Source organism: Pelophylax lessonae, assembly GCF_965119305.1.
Source record: "Pelophylax lessonae genome assembly, chromosome: 12".
Taxonomy (NCBI): Eukaryota; Metazoa; Chordata; class Amphibia; order Anura; family Ranidae; genus Pelophylax; species Pelophylax lessonae.
This window is the reverse complement of record NC_138779.1, coordinates 133,005,087-133,030,938: the sequence shown is the minus strand read 5'-3', so window position 1 is coordinate 133,030,938 and position 25,852 is coordinate 133,005,087. Positions and strand designations below refer to the sequence as shown.

Here is a 25,852-nt window from a genome sequence, read left to right as displayed (position 1 = left end):
TACCGAACTGTTCTAACACGTACCCTGCGGTACCATGCAGTGGAAAAGCGCCAAACCGAGCCGTACCATGCAGTGGAAAAGCGCTATTAGAAGTGGCCTAGATAAGCTATGAAATGCCTTCAACATTACAGAACAGGTTCAGTTGAATAAGATGAACTACTCCTAGCTAATGGTTTCAAAGGGAAAGAGAATTATGATCTCTAGCAGTGAAAGTCTCCTACCAGTATGTCCTACATTGCTCTTGCCCCAACATCCACTCAAAGCCAAAAAAACTGATTGTTAGGGCTTAACAGAGTTTTCGGATGAAAATTATTACTGGATATATCATACCATCAAGGCAACACAATCCACAGATCTTTAAATGTGCAAAAATACAAAGTTAAGACCGTGTGATCAGTGTGCACATGCAGATCTAGTGCTGGGAATTCCTTATTTGACAGCTCAGCACATAACTGCCCACAAAGAAGCATTAAATGTTTATTTGTAAAATAGGCATTTCATACAAATATTAAAAATGATATTTTATATCAGTTTAGGAACTTTCATAAAAAAAGTAAAATTAATTTGACCAAATACAGTATCACTATAGTATCCTTTTAAAAATACAGAACAGGTGCAAACTCCAGGGCTGTCATTCTCATCTATGCCTTAGGCATACCTAAACCTGCCTCTTTAATCTGGCTAATAACCAAAGGCATTTGGCATGGGACTGTAAGCTACCGCACATGCCAGCAGTAGAACCTATGAGGGGGCCAATGTCACTGGGAATGGAAAATACAGTAAGGAATGGCTGGGATTCGACAATGCAGGAAGGAATGGCGACTCCCTGGTACATGTCAGGATGTCAGCTTGTATTCCTTATGGTGACAACATAACTCCTGCTTACGGAGCTGCTCAGAGAGCGTGGTCACCTTGGGAAAGGAAGTGGCAGAGCAGACTAAAACTGGCAGGATCGCAAGGTCAAAATAAAGGAAGGCAAAATCCAATAGAAGAAACCTAGATAGGGTCTGCAAGAATGGAAAAGTTAAGTAGTATTTATTTTAAGGTTTATATACGCTTTTATTACTTAATGAATCACTGACTCAGGACAAGTGTGTGAACGGCTAGCAACACTGGAAATACAAATGCTTGTTTCATGTCAGTGATTACCTATGCAATGAAGAAAAGATAATGCTCGACAGCCCCATAACTTGCACCTTCAAAAACATGTCAGCAGTAGGAACTTCCACATTTTAAACCCAAAAGGTTCTATTTACACATGTGTAAATCCTTTTATAAAGTATTCCTGAAAAGCAAAACAACAATATAGAGCAGAGCAGTCAGCACATAGCAGGTCCCTCTGGATGCACTAAACTAGAATTTCTTATTAGCTAATGCACCATATGTGCTCTCGAATGCTGAAACCTCATTAGTTAGTGGGCAGGAACCTGGGGCCGCACACTTCTGCCTCTTTAGCCTCACTATTGGCAGACTGCTGTGATGTAAAACTCCCCTGGCAAATAGTGAAGCCTAGGAAGTGGAATGGAATGGGGCCAGGCATTCAACACATTGAACTACAAAACTTCTGTGTATCAGAGCACCAAGGGTGCCTAAATTCAAAATGGACCTAACATGCAGACACCCAGAGATTCCAGCTATGGGCTGACAGCACTTGGTTAGGTAGGTATTTTGAACTTCAGGTTTTCAATAAAAAAAGCTTGTAACAAATCTGCTTATGATGGAAAAAATACATATGCAGAGGATACAAACTGGCATTTATAGGCAGCTAAAGTTATATACAAATTTTGACTTTTCCTGTAAAGGTTGAGCTTGGTCCTACCTCCCTAGCCTTCCTACAGGTCCATAAATATGATGGGCATGCAGAGATCAATGAGATACACATGATGATGCAAGGCCAAAATCTGCTAATGGATTTTTCGTCATATGTTCAATTTGAACTGTCCAAGTTTGTGATAGGAACAACTCTAAATACATGTGACAAATCTCTGCTAATCTTAATAGCATACAAATTCATACAGTAGATCTGGTACAAGACTGTAGCAAGTCCAACAGGCACTAAGATATGAGAAGGTGCCTTTGCTATCCACTAGTGTAGAGATCATCTTCTTGTCTTCTAGTGATGAAAGTTATGTTGTCTACAGAATCACAGGACTGGAGGTAGACTCAATCATTTCTACAAAAAAAACCTGCAACAAAAAAGAACAGAGATAGCATATATGTTTATCAACTTCATAGAGTATTACAATATCCCAATGGAACATATGTGGATACAACACAATGCTTGCACAGATCAGCTCTAAAGGAAGTTTGGATTTAGGGTGATACCTAGGGTTGCCACCTCAATCCAAACCCGAACACGTTAGTGGTTCACAGCAAATTTTGTATGGTAGTATACACTATAGAATTGTAAAAGACCCAGGACACCTTTGGGTGCCCCATGGAGAGTAGTAATGTGGTGGCAAAGAGTGGCCAAATCGTGTTAATGGTGGGAGTCAAAGGGGTATAGTTAAATCAAACAAGGTCAGTCTGTCCACCAGTACACCCCCCCACCCACATCATTTTGTCCCCCAGTATAACCCCCCCCCCCAGGTCAGTCTGTCCCTCAGTATAAGCCCCCCCCCCCCCAGGCCAGTCTGTCCCTAAGTATAACCCCCCCCCCAGGTCAATCTGTCTCCCAGATCTGCCCCCCATTAAGATCCCCCAGGTCAGATTGTCTTACAGTTTAATCCTCCCCTGGTCAGTTTGTACCCCAGTACATTCTCCCCCAAGATCAGTGAGGGATTGTACTGGGGCACAGACTGACCAGCAGTACAATCCCCACAATAGTTGATTTCTAGGCCCCACAAAAGTTGCTGAAATGTTTATCAAATCACTGTTTTCACTAAAAATATAACAAAATCATTATCAGCATGAACAAAAAAGCATCATGACTTACAAAATTAATGTTAAATTCCTAGTAAGACCTTGTTCATATGGGGCGTTCTAAAGTGTATGCCCATGCGAGGGCCATGTTTACGCACATGGGGATGCACAGGTAGTTCTATTCATATGAATTGGAATACAGCAGCTGCATGGACACAGTTGCTGCTCCTAATCTAATATCCATCTGGGTGCACAGCCACGAATGCAAATTCAGAGATATGCATCCGCACCCACATGAGTGTCAAATCGAGAGCAGTGACTGTGTCCATGCAGCCTCTGCTTTCCAATTGACATCAATGGGACTGTCTGCACTGGAGCACCTGAGCATTCCTGTGCAGATAAACACACCCTCACATGTGTGTATGCTGTGGTATGTCTCGCGTGAACAAGGCCATACTAGGTTTTGCTTTTTTAACCAGATATTTTTAATATTTTTAACCCTTTTTCTTTGGGGGGGGGGGGGGGTTCTGATGAAGCATCAAGAAACCCATGATGTCAACAATTTTTTGGAGATAGAGACAGAATCCTCATTCCCTTTCTCTGCAGCCTCAACTGCACAGTAGATCAATGAATGTCTCTGTACAGACTCCAATTCATTCACAAGTTGAAGCATAGTAATGACATAGAAGTTTACTATGCTTCAGTGATGAATGAACACAGAGTGATCTGTATCAGTAGCTCACTGTGTTCCTTTTGGAAGGGGCTGGTAAACATTAAATTAAATGTTTCATGAACATGAAATGTTTACCAGCCCCACGCTCTCTATACTAAACACAGCATCGATCTCCTGCCCCAGCAGCAGCCAACAGTAGGGGGAGGAAAAGCCAGCTACCAGGAGTGTATGTAAGAGGGGGGGGGCAAGAGATTGGTAATGGGGGGGGGGGCCCAGTATGGGGTGGGGGTAGATCGATTTTAAGAGGTAAATCTCCCATGACTCCCTTGCAGCATTCACAGCCAGTAGGAGGGGAGAGGAAGAGAAATCAGTAGCTGCAGGGGAGCCACAGAGGTTTTGTGCTGCGGGGCTGCCACTGATGTGTCCAAGTTTCGAGCAGTCTGAAACCCAGACACATTATTAAAGACCCGGAGTGTCCAGGTGTATCCTGGACAGGTGAAAACCCAAGTGATACCATTGATTGCCCAACAAACAGATTGACTCTGCACTAGCAAAAGTGTGAAGGGGTTATCCAGAAGAACGCCACACTGTATAACAAGATCTGCAATTTTAGGAAGAAAAGCTTCACTTTGTGAAAAATCACTGGCCATACACTGATCGAATGATGAGCGGTCCGAAATATGCTTTGTGTTGGCACCCTGCCTCTCGACATCCTTCAAATTTAAAAAATCAAAAGGACATGGGTGGAAAATTGTCATCCGTACAGAGGCATGGCAAGACATTACAACTACATCTGGGCAAAAAGTAGAATCCCTGAATCTCTTTCAAATATATTTAATTATCTTTTGAAAGATATTACAGCAAGTAACCCAAACTTTTAGGGCTCGTTTACACTATTGCATTTTAATGCACGAGTTGTAACTCAGTAAAAACGCATGTGCCAAGGTTTCCCACAATACAGATAGTGTCTATTCCCATCCTAGCACTGCAGTGCACTTTGAAAAGTAAAACTATGTCCATTTTTTCTGCCTTTTAGCGCATTAGGATGCCCACAGAAGTCAATGGCAGCGCATCAAAACACATACAACATATGTTTTGATGCATTGCCAACAGGTATTAACAATCCTTGGTAAGTGGGTGTTAACACTATGTACTCCAAATTCTAAATAAAAAAAAAATGCATTGAAAAGGTGTGTCAACGTACGTGTGCTAATACATACGCCAGTGCACAAGGGAAATGACAATGCACTTGCCTAGCAATAAAAATAAAAAAATAAAATAAAAAAGAAAACACACACCCAAATGGGTCCTTAATCAGAGATACATGAAATATATAATTCCAACACCATAACAATGCAGAGAAAAAAGGTACCCATGCTCACACTACCCTGAAATTGGGCATGCACATACCACTATGAAGTCAAACTTCCCTCCCAATTTATTTTCATAAGCCAAGCAATGCAGTGTGCAGCCATAACATTTTTATAGTGTGTGTGTGAGGATGATGATAAGGTAATTTGTAAATATAAGTCCACTTTTCTTAGAGATTTCCCCAATTAAAAAATAAATTCTTAACTTGGGTTTAAATGTAAACCTAATAAACCAGCAAAAATAAACTTTAATCCCCAGACCCAATTTTTCCCCATTTCCTTATCTTTTCCTTCCACACCTTTTCTTGGCTTTAACTATTTTTCTATTGAGTTTTGGTTTTCGCAATGAATACCTTCATTCAGGGGGTGCCTCAGGGCTACATCTTAACATCAAAAAGGGGAGCCCAGTGGGTGGACCATCTGTTTCAGTATTACTCAAGCTCTTGGAAGAGAACCCCTTGTAAATATGTGTATACCTTTTGGGCACAACTTAATATGTTTTCACTCTGCCCAACGGGGGTTTACTCTTTTTGGGTTTGTTTGACTAGGACAGTGATGGTGAACCTTGGCACCCCAGATGTTTTTGAACTACATTTCCCATGATGCTCATGCACTCTGCAGTGTAGTTGATCATCATGGGAAATTTAGTTACAAAACATCTGGGGTGCCAAGGTTCGCCATCACTGAACTAGGATGTAGCAATTGGTAGACTTGTGTAATCTTTCTGAAACAGGACCCAGGAAGACGTCATCTATGACGAAACACGTCGGAAAGGCGTGCTGACGTCACCACGTGATACCCGGAAGTCGGGCGGCTGCGTCCTGTGGATTCTGCCGTTTACAGCGCTGTTTTTCTCTTACACATGTGAGTTTTATACCTTGTTTAAATAAATATTTTTGCTACATACTTCACTATGGTGGCCCTTATCTTTTTATGGTGAATTGCGGGAGAGTTGATTACCCGTGCTGCTTCTGTATACCGTGGTGCATACCATCTGGCTTGGCTTGCAGTGGAGATTCGAGAGGGATCCATTGGAGCGGATTGGGTTCATAACCCCCATGGTCTATTTTGAAGGGCCTGATTAGATATTCCATCTGGTAAGCGCATTAGCGTGACTTTGGCACTTTTGACACCGTGGAGGAAGAATCACCTAACTGTGGTGGAGGATTTCTGTTTCCTTGCACATCAACATACTCTGTTTTGGACTATCTATTCTTTTATATTTACATTTAAGGTTATTAAAGTGGTTGTAAACCTCAGACATGAAATATGAACAAAGCATATATTTCTATACAAAGTACATGCCTCTAGCCACAGCACTGACTTTTATTTCTCTCCACTGCCTCATCCTGATCCTGTGTAAAATGTGTATTTTGGAGGACTTTATAGGACAGATGGCTGCAGATGAACAGGTACAGCTTATGTAGGAGGATTTGTTTCCTCTCTGTGTATCACCTGATGCTAGTCACTTTACTGGGTATATGTGAGGGTTTTCAACCATTTAAAGCCAGGGCTTACATCTACTTTAATAATCTGAAACTTTATTTGATTAGCATTTACTGACCTCTTGGATGGAACTTCTTGGAGTTATGCATTGACATCTGTGTGATTGAGTGGCTTCTCGGTTAACTTTTCCCTACTAATAAAAAAAAAAAAAAAAAAAGAGAGAGTTATAAGCAGAATACTTGTCAGCTGATGATTTATCCTAACATATACCACCCATGCCTATTAATTAGAATACTTTATTCCCCACAACATTTAGTAAGTAGACACTTACCATTCCATGACTGACATTGCTGTGCTGTGAGTCTTCTGCTTGCGATAATGTCGAAACATGACCACTGCCAGGACTACAATGATAATCACAATACTGCCAACCCCAATCACCAACAGCAGCAGTATGATTTCAGAAAACTTCACTGTGAGGACAACAAGAACACTTTGATTATTTCCAGTACAGATAATAAAGAATCAAACACAGTTTGAGATGCCTATAAACAGTAAATCTTCAAACTTGCCTTTGTCAACCACTTTGAGAATAATTTCTCCCATTTCTCCATGCACGTCAGGAGGGTTCTTGACTTGGCAGAGGTAAGTTCCATTATAGGATTGCTGGATATTCCTAATTATTATAGATCCATCGCTGCGCTTAAGATTTCCATCCCAGACTGCACGTCCCACAAAACGTCCTTCTGGTGGTGGAAATGGTTCCCTGTGGTAATAGAACACCTAATGGAAAGGAAAGAAAAGACAGAGTGACCAGTTAAACTGTAGATCTGTGCAAAATAAAGAAAAAAATATTTCTAAACTAAAAAAATAATTTTATAAAAAAGAGTTATAATATCAAGGGAAAGAGGTGGAACACGGGATAAGGATAAAGGGAATGGGGGGGGGGGGAGTAAACATGAATAAAAGAGAGGGAGAGACAAACATGGTTGGTTTGTATCCACTAATGATGGCAAATGCAGCAAGTCATCCACATCTCCATGGGTGTGCAAAGCCTATTGTATTAGAGTGTGCACTCCAAAGCTCAAACACATGCGTGTGTGTGTGCATGTGTATATATGCTGACAGTGTCAGCAGGCCCGGACTGGGACAAAAAATAGGCCGGGATTTTGGACTGAGCAGCCCAGGAGGGGGGGGGGGGGGGGCGTGACGTTCGTCGGGATGGTTGATGACAGGATTTAATGTTCCAGGATGTTTGGATTCGATTACAGTACCTTTTTTTAGTTTAATCTGACAGACTGGGTCCAGTTTAGATCAGAGCTGCCATATGATGCTGTTTTTTTTTGTCTTAATTTAAATCCTGTTTTGATGGTTGAGTCCTAAAAATATTATGAAGCAGCACAAGATGAGGGTTACTCTAATCAAGGGGTAGACAACCTTTTTGGGCACAGTGTGCCGAAAAATGTTTTCAAAGAAATTGGGAGTGCCAGATACATAAAAAAACAACTGTCAACTTCATATAAAGTAACTGCTGTAAACCACTTGAATAATAGTAAGAAATCAAGTGAGCTTTGCACCTTCACAAATCAGATCACCCCAATTCCTGCACCTTCACACCTCAGATCACCCCAATTCCTGCACCTTCACACCTCAGATCACCCTAATTCCTGCACCTTCAAACATCAGATCACCCCAATTCCTGCACCTTCACATCTCAGATCACCCCAATTCCTGCACCTTCACAAATCAGATTACCCCAATTCCTGCACCTTCACATCTCAGATCACCCCAATTCCTGCACCTTCACACCTCAGATCACCCCAATTCCTGCACCTTCACAAATCAGATTACCCCAATTCCTGCACCTTCACACCTCAGATCAGCCCCAATTCCTGCACCTTCACATCTCAGATCACCCCAATTCCTGCACCTTCACACCTCAGATCACCCCAATTCCTGCACCTTCACAAATCAGATTACCCCAATTCCTGCACCTTCACATCTCAGATCACCCCAATTCCTGCACCTTCACACCTCAGATCACCCCAATTCCTGCACCTTCACAAATCAGATTACCCCAATTCCTGCACCTTCACATCTCAGATCACCCCAATTCCTGCACCTTCACAAATCAGATCACCCCAATTCCTGCACCTTCACACCTCAGATCACCCCAATTCCTGCACCTTCACACCTCAGATCACCCCAATTCCTGCACCTTCACACATCAGATCACCCCAATTCCTGCACCTTCACATCTCAGATCACCCCAATTCCTGCACCTTCACAAATCAGATTACCCCAATTCCTGCACCTTCACATCTCAGATCACCCCAATTCCTGCACCTTCACACATCAGATCACCCCAATTCCTGCACCTTCACACCTCAGATCACCCCAATTCCTGCACCTTCACACATCAGATCACCCCAATTCCTGCACCTTCACATCTCAGATCACCCCAATTCCTGCACATTCACAAATCAGATTACCCCAATTCCTGCACCTTCCCACCTCAGATTACACCAATTCCTGCACCTTCACATCTCAGATCACCCCAATTCCTGCACTATCACACCTCAGATCACCCCAATTCCTGCACCTTCACACATCAGATCACCCCAATTCCTGCACCTTCCCACCTCAGATTAATCCAATTCCTGCACCTTCACACCTCAGATCACCCCAATTCCTGCACCTTCACACATCAGATTACCCCAATTCCTGCACCTTCACACCTCAGATCACCCCAATTCCTGCACCTTCACACCTCAGACCACCCCAATTCCTGCACCTTCACACCTCAGATCACCCCAATTCCTGCACCTTCACAAATCAGATTACCCCAATTCCTGCACCTTCCCACATCAGATTACCCCAATTCCTGCACCTTCACACCTCAGACCACCCCAATTCCTGCACCTTCACAAATCAGATTACACCAATTCCTGCACCTTCACACCTCAGATCACCACAATTCCTGCACCTTCACACCTCAGATCACCCCAATTCCTGCACCTTCACACCTCAGATCACTACAATTCTTGCACCTTCACACCTCAGATCACCCCAATTCCTGCACCTTCACACCTCAGATCACCCCAATTCCTGCACCTTCACACCTCAGATCACCCCAATTCCTGCACTATCAACTTGAAAATCTGCACCTGGCTGTCACATCACATGTAACAAACAAACTGGCATGCTGCATGGCACATGTTTTCTAGCAGTGACAGTGTGTGTGTAGCTGTTTTCAAAACAGCTACACACTGTCACTGCCAGCAAACATGTGCCATGTAAGGAAAGGGCACAAAAACAAACACAACACTGCTGGGATTTGTGGTTCTGGCCTCCGGCAGAGCATTGTTCACTTCTGGCTTAGCAGCAGGCAGGCCGCAGGCATAAAAAACAGATAACAGTCAGCTACACACTGTCACTGCTAGAAAACATGTGCCATCATGCCAGTTTGCTTGTTACATGTGATGTGACAGCCAGGTGCACATTTTCATGTTGAAAATGTGCACCTGGCTGTCACATCACATGTAACAAGCAAACTGGCATGATGGCACATGTTTTCTAGCAGTGACAGCTCCAGACCAGTCTGACCAGAACAATGCTCTGCCGGTGGAGGCTAGCCAAGAACCACAAATCCCAGCTGTTGTGTCTGTTTTTGTGCTGCCTGCGGCTGCCCTTTCCTTACCTTGTTGCAGCAGCCAGGCCTTGGCTCGTCGTCCTGGTGTTCAACTTCTGTTCTCTGTCTCTCACTCTGGCTGAAGCTGTCTGCGGTGCGGTGCGGCGCCGGCGACTTCATTCCCGACGCTTCTTCCTAAATCAAGCAGGGGGTGATGGTCCCCAGCCTCTAGCTCCACCCCTTCGCCTTCAGTCATCTGATGCCGGTACCCCTCCTGAGTGCCTACGCTGGATGCCGATCATGCCGCTGCAATCCGACATGACACCGGCCGGCGGCCGCAGTGAGCGGCGCTGGGCTCAGCTCAGCATCAGCCGGCTGCCAGCTGATGCTGGGCTCAGCTCAGCATCAGCCGGCTGCCAGCTGAGCCCAGGCAGTGCTAGGACTCGGAGTGAGTGGCGGCCACTGGCGGGGAGTCGGGGACAGCGGCGGGCGGCCGTCAGTCTCTGCAGAATCGGCCGTGGAGAGGCCAGCAGCGGCCGGCAACCGCCGGCATTGGGACACAGACACTGTCTGACTGACTGAGAGCGGAGGCCTCGGCCCACCGGGCATGTGCCCGGTCTGCCCTATGGTCAGTCCGGCCCTGGGTGTCGGTAAAGCAGGGGTCCGGTGTCAGTAGGGCAGTGGACTGTGTCAATAGGGCAGAGATTGGTGTCAGTAGGGCAGTGGACTGTGTCAATAGGGCAGAGATTGGTGTCAGTAGGGCAGTGGACTGTGTCAATAGGGCAGAGATTGGTGTCAGTAGGGCAGTGGACTGTGTCAATAGGGCAGAGATTGGTGTCAGTAGGGCAGTGGACTGTATTAATAAGGCAGAGGTTGGTGTCAGTAGGGCAGTGTACTGTATCAATAGGGCAGAGATTGGTGTCAGTAGGGCAGTGGACTGTATCAATAGGGCAGAGATTGGTGTCAGTAGGGCAGTGTACTGTATCAATAGGGCAGAGATTGGTGTCAGTAGGGCAGTGGACTGTGTCAACAGGGCAGAGATTGGTGTCAGTAGGGCAGTGTACTGTATCAATAGGGCAGAGATTGGTGTCAGTATGACAGTGGTTGGTGTCAGTAGCTTTTATTTTTATTATTTTGGTTTTTTTTTATTTTCATTTTTAGAAGCCCCGTTAGGAGGCTTTGGTGATTTATGATGGAAAAGCCTCTAGAGCAGTGATGACGAACCTTGGCACTCCAGATGTTTCAGAACTACATTTCCCATGATGCTCAACTACATTGCAGAGTGCATGAGCATCATAGGAAATATAGTTCCAAAACATCTGGGGTGCCAAGGTTTGCCATCACTGCTCTAGAGGGACAGAATGAGGTTTGGGGGGTAAAATTAGGTCATGCTCATACAAGTCCTTAAAATTTATCTTTGGCTTCCTAGATGTTTTTTTGCCCACACTTGGGGAAAAAATGTAAAGGCAGTAGTTTTTTGTAAATAATACTACTTTTACAATTTTTTTCCAAAACCGTGGTTTGGAGGAGCATTAAAGCTGAAGTTTACTTAATTATTATTTTAAGTACTGCTGCAGTCACATAACTTACCTGTAATGGAGTATGACCCACGTCCTGTGGGCTGATGGTTCCTGAAGAAATCTTCTGTACTGTGATGTGAATAATGGAATTGGTCGCACACCACCAGGAATTTGATAGAGAAGACGTTCTTTATTTGTGCATATGCAGGTACAAGGTATAGCAGAATGGATATCTATTCTGCTGTATCTTGTACCTGCATATGCACAAATAAAGAACTTCTTCTCTATCAAATTGCTGGTGGTGTGCGACCAATTCCTTTATTCACTCTCTTTGTGGTGGGGAGCCGGGGCTCAGCACCCACCATGGATCGTGGACATAGACCCACCTGAGCAGTGTTATTCTCCTTCACACTTCTGTACTGTGATGCCCAGTCCTCCACTCAGCTCTGACCTTCCGGAGCTTCGGAGGTATATAGCTTCTGGTCCAACCATACCATTGAAGAAGGTGCCAATGGTGGGCCCAATAGGGAGCTTTGAAATGCATCGCAATGTAAGCCCGGAAGACTGAAGCTATGAACACTCAGAGTTACAGAATTTGAGAGCCCTGCAGGACATGGGGCTTTATTACAGGTAAGTTAGGTTATGTAAGTTGGAGCAGTGGGTAAAAATAAAAAAAATTTGAGCTTTAACCACTTGCCGACCGCCGCAAGTACATATACTGCGGCGGTCAGCCCCGGCCAGGCAAAGTGACGTATATATACGCCACTAGCCTGTCACCCGCTGAGGCACGCGCCCGCCCCGGCTCGTTCACTAAGGAGTCACTCGGTAATCGTCGGTAGAGAGGGAGAAAGGCAGGCGGCTAATGTAAACAAGCCACAAGCCGCCTGTCATTCTCCCCTGTGTAAAAATGGAGATCAGACGGTTCTACTATGTAGGACCGTTGATCTCTGTTCTTACACTAGTAGCCATGTCCCATCACAGTTAGAAACACGCCCCTAGGACACACTTAACCCCTCCCTCTCCAATACAGTTAACCCCTTCCCTGCCAGTGTCATTTTTACAGTAACAGTGCATATGTATAGCACTGATTACTGCAGTAATGTCACTGGTAACCCCAAAAGTGGCAAAAATGTCAGTCAAGGGTCCGATCTGTCCGTCGCAATGTCGCAGTCCCGCAAAAAAAAAAAAAAAAAAAAAAAAAAATCGCAGATCGCCGCCCTTACTCGTTAAAAAAAAAAAAAACACCAGAAATGACAAAAATCTTTCCCTTTGTTAGTAAACGCGATAAATTTTGCGCAAACCATTTAAAATACGCTTTTTGCGATTTTTTTTTTACCAAACATATGTAGCATAAAACAAATTGGCCGAAAATGTTAAAAAATTTTGATTTTTACATTTTTTTTGGGAATTTCATATAAAAAAAAATGTGAAAAAACATTGTTATTTTTGCAAAATTTACGCTCTTTTTATGTTTATAGCGCATTATCAAAACATTGCACAGGTGATCAAATACCACCAGAAGAAAGCTCTGTTTGTGGGAAAAAAAGGACCTCAAATTCGTTTAGGTACAGCATCGCACGACCGCGCAATTGTCCGTTAAAGTCACGCAGTAAAAAAAATAAATAAATAAATAAAAAAAAATCGCAAAAAACCCCCTGGTCAGGAAGGGGGTAAAATCTTCCGGGGCTTAAGTGGTTAAAGTCCAAAGCCTTGTTCACACAAGGTGTACTGAAATATACTCATGTTTACCCGCATGGGGATGCACAGGTGTTCCATGCATTCCCATTCAGGCAGTCCCATTAATGTCAATTGTAATGGAGCAGCTGCACGGAAATAGACGCTGTTCCCAATCTGCCATCTGTACAGGTTCATCACCCCGAACGCACAAATGGATGCATCTAGGGCTGTGCACCGGCACAGATGTCAGATTGGGAGAAAAATCTGTGCCTGTGCAGCCTCTGCAACGGGATTGCCTGCATGGGGATGCGCATGTGCATCCCTCAGTAAATGTATGCTTTGGTATTCACCCTGTGAACATGGCCTTAGAAATTGCATTGTAGCCATTTACAGACAGATGAAATCAACTTTCTTATTGATTCAGGAACTTCCTTATAATGCTGGATGTTTGTGTTGGCAAAGTGAGGTATATAGTGAGTGTGGCAGACTTTAATCAAGCCTGGATTTGTTTAGATAACTCTAATTAATCCTTTAAATGACTCAAACTAGAGGGCAATTACATTTAGACACTGTGCCAGTATGGCGTTGATGAGTTTGTTCATTTAATATTCTACATAGATTGAACAAGCACTAACAAGATGCCCTTTAATCTACCTTTTCGTTGAAGACAAGAAAGCTGCATTCACACTTGTGCCATTTCTCATGCGACTTTGGCCATAAGTCGCATGACAAATCGCACACTATTCTTTTCAATGGCACCCATGCAAATCACTGCAACTTAAAGTGGCAGCGACTTTGAAAAGGTGCCTGCACTACTTTGGTGCGACTTTTGATGAGTCTTCAACCAATAGAATGTAAAGTTCAATCAAAAATCTCACCAAAAGTCACATCAAAGCCGAGCTCCAAAGTCTCACTGGAAATCATGTGACTTTGGAGATGTGCTAATGTGAAAAGGAGCCTTATATCAAAAGCTACAAGAATAGAGGAAATCAGCACAAAGCAGGGAACGAATATTCTGTCCTATATGTCTAAAAATACAGTGATTTGAAAATGGTCGGAGATATATTTGGATTGGGAAAGATACTGAACAACATATAAAGAGCTAGAGCGGTTACATAGGTGGCATTTCTAGTTCTAAAAAATTCCAGATTGGATTTTAAATAATTGGCTACTTCTCTTTATTTTATGTATAGGTTTGTCAAGCTACCCTTGTTTGGTTATTAGCTATACATCTCACAGCCATACAAATGTGAGTAACAAGCTTGTTTTATTTATCACAATATGGAACAAATAGGACCGCCAATATGTGTGCCAGGATATAGGAACTGAAAAAAATAGAAGCAACATTTGGATTCTAAAGTGGGGTTAGTTTAATGGCCTATTCAGTTTACTGCACATCAGCACTGCTCTGCAGAGCCGTATCAAAAAGGGCCACAAATGTTACTTTTCTGTATAGTTCCCATGGTTAGAGAAGCATTCATATAGCTTTCATCCTGAGTAGAAAAGGTTACAAAATATTACATATGTTACTTTCTGCAATAGCGACTCCTCCTTGGTGAGTACATGTCACAGCAGAGCCTGGTGGCACATGTACTCACTTGCACAATACGGGAAGCTAACAAAATGTATTATTAAAATTATCCTTTACGGATTAATGTCCCTAAATGTGTCCTTATATATCCGTCATCATTAGTTAGAGTGCTTTTTAAAAAAAAATTTCATTAAAGAAAAACCTGCTGCAGCGTTCAGCACCTAGAGCTGCCTGTACATACTGTACTCGCAGCCGCCTCCAGTTGTTACCCGCTGCCTGTACATACTGTACCCGCAGCAGTCTCCAGTTGTTACCCGCTGCCTGTACATACTGTACTCGCAGCAGCCTCCAGTTGTTACCCGCTGCCTGTACATACTGTACCCGCAGCAGTCTCCAGTTGTTACCCACTGCCTGTACATACTGTACCCGCAGCAGTCTCCAGTTGTTACCCGCTGCCTGTACATACTGTACCCGCAGCAGTCTCCGGTTGTTACCCGCTGCCTGTACATACTGTACCCGCAGCAGTCTCCGGTTGTTACCCGCTGCCTGTACATACTGTACCCGCAGCAGTCTCCAGTTGTTACCCGCTGCCTGTACATACTGTACTCACAGCAGCCTCCAGTTGTTACCCGCTGCCTGTACATACTGTACCCGCAGCAGTCTCCAGTTGTTACCCGCTGCCTGTACATACTGTACTCGCAGCAGCCTCCAGTTGTTACCCGCTGCCTGTACATACTGTACCCGCAGCAGTCTCCAGTTGTTACCCGCTGCCTGTACATACTGTACCCGCAGCAGTCTCCAGTTGTTACCCGCTGCCTGTACATACTGTACCCGCAGCAGTCTCCGGTTGTTACCCGCTGCCTGTACATACTGTACCCGCAGCAGTCTCCGGTTGTTACCCGCTGCCTGTACATACTGTACCCGCAGCAGTCTCCGGTTGTTACCCGCTGCCTGTACATACTGTACTCGCAGCAGCCTCCAGTTGTTACCCACTGCCTGTACATACTGTACTCGCAGCAGCCTCCAGTTGTTACCCGCTGCCTGTACATACTGTACCCGCAGCAGTCTCCAGTTGTTACCCGCTGCCTGTACATACTGTACCCGCAGCAGTCTCCAGTTGTTACCCGCTGCCTGTACATACTGTACCCGCAGCAGTCTCCGGTTGTTACCCGCTGCCTGTACATACTGTACATACTGTACTCGCAGCAGCCTCCAGTTGTTACGCGCTGCCTGTACATACTGTACCCGCAGCAGTCTCCAGTTGTTACCCGCTGCCTGTACATACTGTACCCACAGCAGTCTCCGGTTGTTACCCGCTGCCTGTACATACTGTACCCGCAGCAGTCTCCAGTTGTTACCCGCTGCCTGAACATACTGTACCCGCAGCAGTCTCCAGTTGTTACCCGCTGACTGTACATACTGTACCCGCAGCAGTCTCCGGTTGTTACCCGCTGCCTGTACATACTGTACCCGCAGCAGTCTCCGGTTGTTACCCGCTGCCTGTACATACTGTACCCGCAGCAGTCTCCGGTTGTTACCCGCTGCCTGTACATACTGTACCCGCAGCAGTCTCCAGTTGTTACCCGCTGCCTGTACATACTGTACTCACAGCAGCCTCCAGTTGTTACCCGCTGCCTGTACATACTGTACCCGCAGCAGTCTCCAGTTGTTACCCGCTGCCTGTACATACTGTACCCGCAGCAGTCTCCAGTTGTTACCCGCTGCCTGTACATACTGTACCCGCAGCAGTCTCCGGTTGTTACCCGCTGCCTGTACATACTGTACTCGCAGCAGCCTCCTGTTGTTACCCGCTGCCTGTACATACTGTACCCGCAGCAGTCTCCGGTTGTTACCCGCTGCCTGTACATACTGTACCCGCAGCAGTCTCCGGTCGTTACCCGCTGCCTGTACATACTGTACCCGCAGCAGTCTCCAGTTGTTACCCGCTGCCTGTACATACTGTACCCATAGCAGTCTCCAGTTGTTACCCGCTGCCTGTACATACTGTACCCGCAGCAGTCTCCAGTTGTTACCCACTGCCTGTACATACTGTACCCGCAGCAGTCTCCAGTTGTTACCCGCTGCCTGTACATACTGTACCCGCAGCAGTCTCCAGTTGTTACCCGCTGCCTGTACATACTGTACCCGCAGCAGTCTCCAGTTGTTACCCGCTGCCTGTACATACTGTACCCGCAGCAGTCTCCAGTTGTTACCCGCTGCCTGTACATACTGTACCCGCAGCAGTCTCCAGTTGTTACCCGCTGCCTGTACATACTGTACCCGCAGCAGTCTCCAGTTGTTACCCGCTGCCTGTACATACTGTACCCGCAGCAGTCCCCAGTTGTTACCCGCTGCCTGTACATACTGTACCCGTAGCAGTCTCCAGTTGTTACCCGCTGCCTGTACATACTGTACCCGCAGCAGTCTCCGGTTGTTACCCGCTGCCTGTACATACTGTACCCGCAGCAGTCTCCGGTTGTTACCCGCTGCCTGTACATACTGTACCCGCAGCAGTCTCCGGTCGTTACCCGCTGCCTGTACATACTGTACCCGCAGCAGTCTCCAGTTGTTACCCGCTGCCTGTACATACTGTACCCATAGCAGTCTCCAGTTGTTACCCGCTGCCTGTACATACTGTACCCGCAGCAGTCTCCAGTTGTTACCCACTGCCTGTACATACTGTACCCGCAGCAGTCTCCAGTTGTTACCCGCTGCCTGTACATACTGTACCCGCAGCAGTCTCCAGTTGTTACCCGCTGCCTGTACATACTGTACCCGCAGCAGTCTCCAGTTGTTACCCGCTGCCTGTACATACTGTACCCGCAGCAGTCTCCGGTTGTTACCCGCTGCCTGTACATATTGTACCCGCAGCAGTCTCCAGTTGTTACCTGCTGCTTGTACATACTGTACCCGCAGCAGTCTCCAGTTGTTACCCGCTGCCTGTACATACTGTACCTGCAGCAGTCTCCAGTTGTTACTCGCTGCCTGTACATACTGTACCTGCAGCAGTCTCCAGTTGTGCTTTTCCAGCTGAATGCCCAACTATTCTGACAGGAAAGGTTTCTGCACTTCCTGACACTGCCAAAACCTATCCACTTCTTTCTGCTTAAAAAAATTGATTTGAAAACAAATATACTTATTTTATAAAGCAAATATCAAAATACAAAAGAATAGTAGCAAATAGCATATTTAAATTGTTCTGACCAGTGGCGGCTGGTGCTCCATGGGCCGGGGGGGCGGCAGATGCACCATATTCCCCCTGGACCACACTAGGCTGCACACCATACCCCCCCCCCCCGGACCACAGCGAGACAGGACACAGGACCCCCTGCTCACTCCCCCTGCCTGGATATCTGCAGCAGCAGGCGGCGTTGGCGGCTTTGGCTTCTTCCCCCTGTCTTCTGCGTCTCCTCCCTCCTCCTCCATGCCCAATGGCAATGGCTTCCATTTTTTGGCCAATCGGTTTTAAGACCCACTTCCTGATTGGCCAGGAGGAGGATCCGTGTGACAATAGCGAATTTTCATTCGCTATTGTTACACAACTGGGTGGGCTCGGGGCACAGTGCTCTACGCCCCGAGCCCACCCTTATTTTTAGCCTGTGAGAGCCTCTGGCTCTAGTCACATGGTTAAAGAAAAAAAAAAAAAACCCCCATTGAACTCCATGCGTCCGATGCCCTGCATGTAGATTAGGGGGCCGGACGCATGGATAGGGGGGGGGGCGGCGCCCCTGCGCCCCATATGCATCATCCGCCACTGGTTCTGACATCTGACTGGCTACTATGAGTTATCATACATTGTGGGAAATTTACAAAAGCTCCAGATCCTGTTCACTCCACTTTTTGTAAATTCCCCCATTCTTTTTACTATACATGTCTTTAGCCATAAAGTGACCCTGTCATTATAGGGTTGAGAGCTAAAGAGATATTAAATCCAAAAGCAAACATTTATTATATTACAGTTTACCAATTCTTATAAAATGGTGGCTGCATTTGTTTTCTTTTTTAGGTTTTCTTTTATTTTCATCTGGTGATCTGGTCGTGTTGTATTTGAACAGAATAAATTGTTCTGCAGATGTAGCAGTTAAGGGTTGAGACAAGCCATTTAACACCAACAGGGGTGCTTACAAGGCACACCTTTTATTTATGTAAAACCTTTTTTCAAAATAGAGCATAAATGTTGCAATAACTGCGTAAAAAGTGTTAGCTGGAGTTTGGCCTTAATTTGTTTAATATATCTAAATTTGTGCATCTAACACTAACCTCCATTAACCTCCAGAGACTGGAAATACTGTTGTCCAGAGCAATGTTTCTCAACCTTTTTTTCATTCAATGCACCCTTTAAAAATGATGGACAGTCTCGGGGCGCCCTTTTCTAAATTGTAAAAATGATTCTAAGAGTATTATTTAATGCAGCATGATGCACACAAGTAGGACACCCAACGTTAGAGGTGATTTATTCTTTCACAGCAAATACACTTTTGCAAACTGATACCGACTAGTATCCCAATGTTTCTCTTCTCCCTCCGTTTTACTCTATTGCTCCGCTAATGTGACCCCAACACAGATAGAGAGGGGCAGGGGAGTGTCAAAAAGGGATGCTATGCAGGCGACTGACATCCTTCATATCAACTAATGATGCCATTGGTCGTTAGGACGCTGACTTCTAGAAGGTTGTAATGGTGCACAATGAAAACCTGCGGCTTTGTGTACCTAAAATGCAGCCTTCATCCACACACCAGCTTGTATACAATTTTTGGGCATTTTGCCAAGGCACCCCTGAAGAAACCTCAAGGCACCCTGGTTGAAAAAGGCTGGTACAGAGGTCTATCTGTTGCTTCTTCTTCCAGAGTGGGGGCACTCTAAAATAGATGTGTTATTTTCCAGATTACCAGATGAAAACAGAGGGAGGAAAAAGCCTAAACAAAGAAAACTAATAAAGGCACCACATCCAATGATTGGAAAGCTGCAATATATTAAATGTTTAGTTTAAGGTTTAATACTATTTATAAATAAAATTTGCTATATACATTTCTTTGCAGGAGCCCATGTGTTAAAACTTAAGCCTAGTACACGTGGGTCAAATGTCAGGGGACACCGGCCAGTTCAATAAAAACTGGCCGACATTTGGCCCGTGTGTATGGAAGCTGTTCCAACAGAAGCTGAAACAATCAACAAGGCCTTCTGGCCTTCCATAGGCATGCGCACAGCGTTAATCCGGTGTGCATGGGCACACCCTAATCACCCATGTGGCCCAAATTTCCTCTGCTGCCCAAGCACCAATGCCCCTTCTTTTTCTGAATGAACACAGTGCGTGATTGGTACCGATCACTCACTATGTTCATCCATAACTGAAGCATAGTAAACTGTGTTTACTATGCTTCCGTTTGTGAATGAACAGGAGGCCGCTCAGCACAGAACACTTTCAATTCATTCACTGTCCAGTGCAGATGGAGGACTGGGGAATCTCCGTTTTCAGTTCCTTTCCTTAAATGAGACATAAGGGGTCTGTTTAGACCCCTGATATTTAATAAAATCCCCCAACTAGGTTCCTAAAAATAAATAAATAAAAAATATTTATTGTAAAAACTATTTTAAAAAATACATTTTAAAAAATATATTAAAAAACACCATCCTCTTATTTACGGACTGAAACTATTCATTGTCCTACTGACACATCCACAGACCCCAACCATGTTTTAAGTATATATATATATTAATGCATACAACATATATTCACACGCATGTGTGTTTGAGTTTTTTTGTGCACACCCTAATGCAATGGGCTGCGCACACCTACATGGCCTTCATACCATTATTGAAGGAGAGGTGTCCTGATACTTACGGACTCTTCACTGCCTCCTGCTAAAGGTCGGAATGTCCAGGACACCGTAACATCATCGCCTAGAGATGTCGAGGAACTAAATGTACATTTCAGGCGGACATCTGTTCCATTGACTGCCTGGACCTCCTTCGAAGTATACACTTCCATTGATGACACTAGAGGATAAAAAGATGTCTAGAGTTCAATAATATACAGAGTTTATATAATGCCAACAGTTTGCACAGTACTTTACAGAATAAAAGGGAAACAGAACACTTACAATATAATTTGATACAAAAGGGATTAGGAGGGCCCTGCTTGTTGAGTTTACAATCTAAAAGAGGCAAGTGGTACACAAGGGAATAGCTTTGGGGCATGAGCTGATGAAAAAGGTCGAAGTATAGGTATTAGGTTGAGGCAGGGTAGGCTTCCCTGAAGAGATGAGTTTTCAGGGATTGCCTAAGGCAGGGAAGAGTCATAGATAGCCATACAGGTAGGGGTAGGAAGTTCCAGAAGTAGGGAGAGGTTCTGGAGAAGTCCTGGAGGCAATCATGGTATGTGACAAGAAACTAGGAAGCAGGAAGCCTGAAGGAATTTTTTTTTATAATTCCAACATTTTTATTGTTTTTTTCACCACAATACAGGTTATAGACATACAATACCATCCATTTGTAAAATTAACAAATCTTATTGCATAAGTATACATTTAACATAACCAGTTCCCTACCGGAGATTCTCCGAGGTATCTACAAATCCCCCCGAAAAAAAAAAAACCCACACCACTCCAGTAATCTGGCGTTAACAATCCATCTGTGTGTGTTAATTCCAAAGAAGCCAACAGTGCACCCAAAAGATCATTTTACGCAAGAAAAAAAAAAATATATATATATAACCCCTTACCCTCCCTTTTAGAGACATCTACAATCTTATCGATTATATAATTCTAACGAGAGCATACTAAGAGTATATCATTCCAAATCAAAACCCTCCCTTCCCTCCACCTACATCCAAACCACCAAGTCCCTTTTGGGATGAGGAGAACATACTTCAGTATCCAACCCCCCTCATCTAGTGAAGAAAAAAAAAAAAAAAAAAACACACCACTCCAGAGAATCTAACGTTAGTATTCACCTATGTGTTAATTCCAAAAAAACCAACAGTGCACTCGAAATATCATTTTACACGCAAAAAAAAATAAATAAAAAGGATTAGAATTCTTCCCCTTACCCTCCCTTGGAGGAATATGCAATCTTATAAAACTATATAATTGTGACAAAAACATAATCAAATTCAAAACCCTCCCTTCCCTCCACTTACATCCAAACCCCCAAATCCCCATTGGGATGAGGAGAACATACTTCAATATCCAACCTCCTTCATCTAGTAAAAAAAAAAAAAAAAAAAAGAGAAAGAAAGAAGAGGGTTTTGTATCCCCCTGGACCCCATGAATCTCCTTACCTCCAAATTTACTACCAAGCCTGATATGTCCCCTCCAAAGCATGCGATAAAATAAGAAAAAAAAAAACCCCGCTCATAACCCCCCTGTTCCCCCTACTCTCCATCTCGCCGCATCCTCAGATATTCTTCCGAGGAAACATAGGCGGTCCAGGGCTGCCAGCAATTGCGGGCTTTCTCTTCCCTGCCATTACGTGCTGCTATCAGTGTCTCCATCCGGTGAATTTCATTCACCTTAGAGAGCCCTGTTTGTAAAGTTGGGGAAGTGGTTTGTCTCCATACCACAGGAATGCACGCTTTAGCAGCATTAAGTAAATGAATCAAAAGGGAGTTCCTGTATTTCCTAATTGATAGCTTTGTCAAATGTAGGAGGCATAAAGCCGGATCCCCTCCCACCTCGATTGCAGTAAGGTTTTTAATCACTTTCGCTATCTCTGACCAATAGCCCTTAATCCGGGGGCAAGACCAGAAGATGTGAAACATTGATCCACCTTCTTCTCCGCATCTCCAACATTTGTCAGGGGTTTTTTTATCTATCTTATGTAAAATTACTGGAACTCTGTACCACCTTACCAGAATTTTATAACTAATCTCCTGGTATTTATTAGCTATTGAAGCCTTATGTGTAAGTGCTAATATTTTTTTTATTTGTTGTGGGTTGAAATTAATTCCCATCTCCCGTTCCCATTTTCCAATAAAAGTCAATGATTGTTCTTCCTGCCCTTTAGATAAAAGGGAATAAAAGAACGATAGGGCATGTGGGATTGCACTTCCTCCTCTGCATAGAGATTCAAAAGGTGTCAGAGATCGGGGGGAATATCCCCGTTTCTGTAAGTCGACTAGATAATGTCTAATTTGAAACGCAGAGAACACATCTAAGGTCTCTTCCGACCAGGATACGATCTCCCTCAGAGTGGGGGGGTTCTCCTGGCTCCATATGTCTACTAAGCGAATTTTACCACTCCGAGCAAGATTTCTTATCTTCCCCTTAGAGTATCCTGGAGGGAAGTCCGTATTTCCCACTAACGGTAGCATTGGAGAAATTGGGGGTGCAATCTGTGCTTTTTTTTGTATGTTCCTACATACCTTAATTGTAGTTCCTATCGTCGGGTGGGAGTGTATAAGATCATCCAATGAGATCGGCACCCAAGGGGCCAGGGGGACTGGTCGTTCTGTCAGCTCATTTTCTAAGTTCACCCATTGTTTCGTTTTCACATTGCAGTGCCAATCTAACACCCGTGTAAGGTGTATTGCCCTATGATAGCGCTTTAGGTCTGGTAGTCCTATCCCCCCCCCCTTGGCATTTAGGGCGGGTAAGGATGTTTATTCCTATTCTTGGAGATTTATTAGCCCACACAAATGTTCTCAGCAAAGTTTTCATTTGCATAAAAAAACATTCTGGTATTTCTATTGGTAGTGCCTGTAAGAGATATAGCACTCGTGGGAGTACGTTCATCTTCCAGGCACTACTTCTTCCAAACCACGTCAAAGCCAGGGTCTGCCATCTCAAAGTGTCTCTCTTAAGGGTCCTTAATAAAGGGGGGAAGTTGGCCTCAAACAAATCTTCTACTCGAGGTGTGATATGCACTCCTAGATATACAAATGAATCTCCTGTCCGTTGAAAAGTAAAAGATGGTTGTAATTCCCTCCATTCCTCATCCGGGATTGTAATGTTCATCGCAACTGATTTTGCTAAATTTACTTTAAAGTAAGAAAGTTTCCCATATTCCTGAATTGCCCCTAGGATTAAAGGTAGCATTTGCACCGGGTTTGTTATAAAGAAAATTAAATCATCGCCATAGGCTGCTAATTTATGATGCACTCCCCCCACGTATATCCCCTTAATTTCTAGATCTTTCCGAATTGTACATAAAAAGGCTCTAATGTCAAAATAAAAATTAATGGAGACAGCGGGCATCCTTGGCGTGTGCCATTTTTGATTTCAAAAAAGTTTGACCTCCAGCCGTTTATATTTACTGCAGCTGTAGGTCCCGAATATAAAGCCATGATGCTCGTTCTCATCCATTCCCCCAGTCCAATATATGACAGGGTGGCCTCGATAAAGTCCCAGGCCACCCTGTCAAAAGCCTTTTCGGCATCAACAGAGAGGAGCATCATTGGCTTTTGTAAACGCTGGGCATGAGATATAAGGTCAATTACTCTGGTTGTGTTGTCCCTTGCTTCTCTCGAGGGCACAAATCCCACCTGATCAAATTGTATCAGTTGCGGGATATATGCTATGATTCTATTCGCAATGATCTTAGCAAATAGTTTCGAGTCCAGATTCAATAAGGCTATAGGGCGGTAATTACCACATAAAGAGGGGTCCTTACCCTCCTTATGTATAAGTGAAATGCCCGTAAGCTGTCTTTGGGTACTGAACCTCCTTTACCAATGCAATTAAAATGGGATAATAGAGGAGCTTTTAACTGTGGCCAGAATTGTTTGTAATACGGCAGAGTTAGTCCATCAGGGCCTGGAGCCTTGTGTGGTTTATTTTGATTTAGAGCATATTCTAGTTCCTCCTCTAGGATGTCTCCTTCCAGAGCCTCCGCCTGTTCCTTCTTTAATGGAGGAATCCCAGATGTTTCAACATACTCCCGCGCTTTTGAGAACAGAGCTCTGGACTCCTTGTCTACTTCTCCCCCTGTATTTATATTATAGAGGGATTGATAAAAATTACCAAATTCCTCCACAATCTTCGCTGTCTCTGTAACTTTCCCATCCTTATTTGTTTGTATCTGTGCAATTGCTGTCTTTTTCTGGGGTCATGGCCCCCGGTTTGTTGGAGAATTCATATATTTGTCTCCTCATGAACGATAGACTTTTTACTGTTCTTTGATATAGAAGAGTATTCAACTCTTCCCTAATCTTAATGAGAGATTGTAAATGTTCCTGCGCCAACGATTTCTTGTGTATGGCACTCAGCTCTCCCATCCGTGTCGTCAATTCCAATACGCTCTTTTCATATTCCTTTTTACGACGAGATCCCAGCATCATTAATGTCCCCCTGATAACACATTTGTGTGCTTCCCAAACCATAGACGGGGATGCCTGCAATTCAGTGTTTTCTTTAAAATAATTTACCAGGGCTAATTCTATTTCTAATCTCGTCTCCGGAGATTGCAGTAGAGCTTCATTTAATCTCCATGTGGGAGGTTTTGGTGGTACAGAGTCCAGGTCAATCACAATATGTACTGGAGCATGATCTGACATAATGGGCGTTCCAATAGTGGTAGCTTTAACCCTTCCCAATTCGCCCTGAGGAATCATGAATCTGTCTAACCTTGAGTATGTGTTATGAGATGCAGAGAAGTATGAAAAATCCTTCTCCCCGGCATGCATGATCCTCCACGGGTCAGTTAAATCGAGGAGGGAAAGTTCCTTCCTAAGCCCATTAAGTTTTGCATATGATAAATGGGAGGAACCTTGTGACGTATCCAGTAAGGGTTCTGCCACGTAATTCCAGTCTCCACCCATTATCAACAGGCCTTCCCGAAAGTCCAAGATCAATGGCAACAACTTCTGTAGAAATGTCAAATGGTTCATGTTTGGAAAATATACATTGACCAATGTTAGTACCCTTTGTCCTATTGTACCCTTTATCATAAGGTATCTTCCTTGTGGATCTACCCTTGATTCTCGATGCGTCCAATCTACTTCTTTTGCTATGACAACACTGACCCCTTTTGACTTCGGGATTGGAGAGGCGGCGTGGTACGCCCATGGATAATTTCTATTGAAAAATTTAGGTACACTTTCACATTTAAAATATGTTTCCTGGAAAAAAGCAACCTGTGTATGTCCTCTTCTCATATCGTTCAATACCCGCATACGTTTTTCTGGGGTAGACAACCCCCTCACAT

General features: G+C 44.3%; 1 protein-coding gene across 1 annotated transcript in view; it reads right to left on the bottom strand.

Moving 5' to 3' along the window:
• Window positions 1-1,595: 1,595 nt before the first annotated feature.
• LOC309568128 (myelin protein zero-like protein 2) overlaps window positions 1,596-25,852 on the bottom strand; it is a 44,060-nt gene continuing 19,803 nt past the window's right edge. The window contains exons 2-6 of the mRNA XM_082273731.1: window positions 20,553-20,707; window positions 6,924-7,134; window positions 6,683-6,824; window positions 6,469-6,544; window positions 1,596-2,182 (exon numbers count right to left, since the gene is read on the bottom strand). Of these exons, the coding sequence (XP_082129857.1) occupies window positions 6,493-6,544; window positions 6,683-6,824; window positions 6,924-7,134; window positions 20,553-20,707 (560 nt within the window). The 3' untranslated portion in view covers window positions 1,596-2,182; window positions 6,469-6,492. The remainder of the gene's footprint in view (window positions 2,183-6,468; window positions 6,545-6,682; window positions 6,825-6,923; window positions 7,135-20,552; window positions 20,708-25,852) is intronic.